The 2,712-nt window shown below is 39.9% G+C and overlaps 1 protein-coding gene across 1 annotated transcript; it reads right to left on the bottom strand.

Annotated features, from left to right (window-relative positions):
• Positions 1 to 721: 721 nt before the first annotated feature.
• Positions 722 to 2,664, bottom strand: MELLADRAFT_105275 (uncharacterized protein; the record flags this gene model as incomplete). Its single annotated transcript, XM_007408392.1, has 5 exons — positions 722 to 801; positions 877 to 905; positions 1,058 to 1,092; positions 1,167 to 2,332; positions 2,481 to 2,664. 5 exons carry the CDS (start codon positions 2,662 to 2,664, stop codon positions 722 to 724), a joined length of 1,494 nt encoding a protein of 497 aa, XP_007408454.1.
• Positions 2,665 to 2,712: the final 48 nt, after the last annotated feature.

Below are 2,712 nucleotides of genomic sequence, written 5' to 3'. Positions count from 1 at the left end.
AAAATAATTGGGGCGGAATCAACATGAATGATACACATCACACCATGCAGATCAATTCCGCACAGTCTGTGTATCCAGTTTTCAACACTACACCAGTATCAAATCACACCACGTTCCTTTGCCGGAAGGTCCCGCCACGACACGTGTCATAGAAAGCAAATATAACGCCCAAGGAAACACATAATACCAGAATAAAACAACCCTCGTGATAATTGGGCATGGGTTCCAACATATGCTATCCCTAATGACCAAAACAAAGAGTTAATTAACACAGGAGGACAGGAACAAACACGGCTCTTGACAAAAGAAAACCAACTTGGCAAATTTGATAGGCAGCAGCTGCGAGTCAGATACCAACATTGTGCGTGACGTTCTTGATGCTGAAGAACCAGAACTACTTCACTACATTCAATACCTGTTGTATACCTATACACATTAAGAATTGGGGCAACCTCGCAATAAACCGGCCATTGTAAGCATTCTATACCCAAGTCACATAGTAGAAGCACAGGCCCACAATGGTGACGTAAAAATCATGCAAAGGGGCGGATGAGTAAAATCCCAATGCCGGATTGCCAATGGCCTAAAAACGCCATTGCAAATTCCAAAACCGAGTACATCAAGGAATCAAGGATAAATCATTTTTTATGCCATTATCACTCCTCATACGACAAACAAATAGGAAATGTAATATAGTTGGCCAAAAGCCCTGGACTCAACATTATCGACGCACACAAGTCGCAATCATAAACGAATTAACGTCTGCAATATACAAGTCTTGTAAATCATACGTTCCATCAACTTACAATATGATCCAAATATTCTAACGCTCAAAAAAAAATCACCTATGATTATTTGATTCATTGTCATAATAACCCCGCACCAGATCCTGATTACAACATCCCCTATCAACAAAAACCCTATGCTGCTATCATAAAAAAGAAAATGATGTTTACATGAGCAAGGTAATAAGAGTGGAAAACAATATGACACAAACAGAATATCCTTACTGCATTACTTTCAAAAACTAATTATCTCCAAAGTTCGCATAACTTACGATACAAGGATATCGCCAAAAAAAAATTTATAATCCTGGAGGCACGTAAGACAAAGTATTAATCACCAGTTCAAAGAACGTAACAAAAATTAAAAGACATTAAACATACCAATAGTTGCTTATATGTTAACACATGCCTAAATAAACATTTGATTCCGAAGTCAGCGCATAGGCGCACTAATTCTGCATCCTCCTCCTCACAACCATGCCAAGTAGTAAAAACTATATATTTGAATTTTGTAGGTTTCCTAACCGTATGAATGTCCGCCCGCTTCAAAGCCTTGCGCCAATACTTGCTACCATTGGAATAATCGGTGATCAATAATTCCATCTCATCAAATAAACCACCTTGCAGCCAAAATAAATTATATTTGAAAGACTTCCATCCTGAGCATCGGATAACCCGGAGACGGGGAAACGTGAAGGTGCATATATCAATAGGTAAATCATCCGAGATGCAGTTAAAAAACAAGATTTCGATTGAGTCTTTCAAAGCCATAATTAATTGCCCTGATTGCTCTGTCCCATCAGGCGTTAGGCATTCCAAGAAATTGATGTGCATTCCACCTGTGCGACAGAATTCAGTAATCGCGTCAACATTCTTACGATCACATTCTACCCATAAGTGACACAGGTTTGGCAAACAATCATTCTGTACAGTCAGACTATCGAGAGAAGCACATTGAATCGAAAGAGACCGTAAGGTAGGACACGAGCTCAGAAATTTTCGCAATGAATTGCAGTCATTAATAGTGTTTCGCATGCGGCTACCATCTATGATCAATACCTCGAGACCACGAACACGTCCCAAGCCACTTATCATTCCAGCGGAGAAACCCATTGCAGCAAAAAAACCTAAACGAAGACTTAATAAAGTCTTGCCACACAAAGTAATGAGATCCTCCACTACATCAATTGGGATCATAAGGCCACTGATATCGTATAAAGCCACATCTCTGGTATAATGATAGTTGAAACTCGGTAATTGATGACCACCGACCGTAACACAATCAGCGACATAGTGAATATTAGTTAAGCCAAGATTCGACAACCGAAATGTGCTCGTCATGAACGCCGGAGTTTTCCACATAATCACCAGTTTTCGCGCGTTGATGGCCTTCATAATGAGCAATGAGTTATAGACATATTGTAATACTGCCATATTCCAAGATTTGCCTAGCAATCGGAGACGAAGAAAATGAACCGCAGAGTTGAAATCTGAGAATCGGATATCGGCACTGTTTGATTCGTTCGGAGGAAAAAAAGGGATTTTGTCTACGAGATGAGAGAGAATCATATGCACTAATTCAACAGGTAAAGTTATTGACTTGGACGACAACATTTTGTGAGTCAATAAGAATCTTGATGCAGTAAGAGTGAATCAAGATGCCATACAATCATCGAGTTAATAACAAAAGCTCACCGAGCATTGGGGCGACACCAAACGAGTTCATCATAGGGATCAATTGCTCTTGATTAATCTCCGTATCCACTTTGGACTCTACATCCCGGTTTTGACAGGGAGATAGGTGGAAGAGCAAGAAACGAATGGGGCGTATCAAAACCATTGGGTATTGAGTAGAACAATGAAGATGTGGCCGTTTCATGAAGCGTTGTTGGAATCCAAGAAGATAGGTTGAAAAATTCAAGATGAT

The sequence above is a fragment of the Melampsora larici-populina genome (assembly GCF_000204055.1).
Source record: "Melampsora larici-populina 98AG31 unplaced genomic scaffold MELLAscaffold_12, whole genome shotgun sequence".
In the NCBI taxonomy this organism is placed as follows: Eukaryota; Fungi; Basidiomycota; class Pucciniomycetes; order Pucciniales; family Melampsoraceae; genus Melampsora; species Melampsora laricis-populina.
Note: the sequence above shows the minus strand (reverse complement) of the source record. Positions and strands in the feature narration are given on the sequence as shown.